Raw genomic sequence first — 1360 nt, 5'->3', positions numbered from 1 at the left:
GCTCAGAGATCTCCTGCTCCAGCTTCTCCTGAAGCTCTTTGACTCGACTCACTTCACTTTTCTGCTGGGATCTGACCTGCTGCTTCACATCGGAGCTTCTTTTCTCCATGAGACGGATCAGCTCGGTGAAGATCTTCTCGCTGTCCTTCACCGCTTCGTCGGCAGAGCGATTGACGGCCTCCACCTCCTGCTGAAGCAGCTTCACGTCTTTCTCTCTGTCCTGGATTCTCTGCTGGATGTTTAGTCGACTCACCTCCAGCTCTCTCTGCCTCTCAGTCCTTTCTGCTGCAGCTGAGACTGTGTCGTGGCCTTTGTGTTCATCCACAGAGCAGAGGTAACAGATACACTGCTGATCAGTACGGCAGAACATCTTCATCACCTCATCGTGACGAGAGCAGATGTTCTCCTGGAGCTTCTTGGAGGGGTCCACCAGCTTGTGCTTCTCATAGGCAGGGGATTCAGAATGAGGCTGGAGGTGTTTCTCACAGAAAGAAACCACACACTGCAGACAGGACTTGAAGGCTTTCAGTTTCCTCCCAGTGCAGACATCACAGGACACATCTTCAGGTCCAGCATAGCAGTGATCAGCAGGAGCAGCTTGGAGTCCAGTCTTCTTCAGCTCCTCCACTAAAACTGCTAACATGGTGTTTTTCAGCAGGAGAGGCCTCGGTGTGAAGGTCTGCCTACACTGAGGGCAGCTGTGGAGTTTCTTCACATCCTCTTCATCCCAGAAGCTTTTAATACAGTTCATGCAGTAGCTGTGTCCACAGGAAGTAGTCACCGGATCCTTCAGTAGATCCAGACAGATGGAACAAGAGAAGGCTTCCCGATCCAGCTGAACTCCTTTCTGCGCCATTTCACCTCTCAGTGACAACGACTGTCTGAGTTTCGCTTCACTAGAAGCGACTCTGCTTTGACTTCTGATCTGAACAACATCTGTTTGTTCAGTGAATGCAGCCTGTCAGCTCTATCGCTTCACCACCATGTTGGTTACACCCATCTTTAAAACTGTAGATCTGAAGGGGAGGGAACAAGGAAACATGTGGACAGAGTGGAGCCGGCTGTGTTTGAGAGCAGGAGGAAGAAGGAGGGGTTATCAAGCTGTGCTTCATTCCAGGAAGAGGAGCAGCGCTGTGAATGTGAACTTTGCTTCCTCATTTACAAGCAGAGCCTCGGTTAAAACCTGCTCCACTTTTGAAAACATTTCTCTTTTTTTATTACAAGACAAGAGACAATACATAAACATAACAACAAGACGACGACAAGAACAGTGAGATACAAGTCAGCAAACATCATATAGTGTGTGTGTGTGTGTGTGTGTGTGTGTGTGTGTGAAAGAAAAGACCATAAGAAAGTACAT

The 1360-nt window shown here is 48.7% G+C and overlaps 1 protein-coding gene across 1 annotated transcript; it reads right to left on the bottom strand.

The window, feature by feature from the left end:
* Window positions 1-7: 7 nt before the first annotated feature.
* LOC116380707 (E3 ubiquitin/ISG15 ligase TRIM25-like) lies at window positions 8-959 on the bottom strand (the record flags this gene model as incomplete). Its single annotated transcript, XM_031842598.1, has 1 exon — window positions 8-959. A coding segment is annotated over exon 1 (849 nt), but the record flags the coding sequence as incomplete, so codon positions are not given.
* Window positions 960-1360: the final 401 nt, after the last annotated feature.

The sequence above is a fragment of the Anarrhichthys ocellatus genome, unplaced genomic scaffold, assembly GCF_004355925.1.
Source record: "Anarrhichthys ocellatus isolate YVR2014 unplaced genomic scaffold, GSC_Weel_1.0 scaffold8476, whole genome shotgun sequence".
NCBI lineage: Eukaryota > Metazoa > Chordata > Actinopteri > Perciformes > Anarhichadidae > Anarrhichthys > Anarrhichthys ocellatus.
This window is presented reverse-complemented; position numbering and strand designations above follow the sequence as displayed.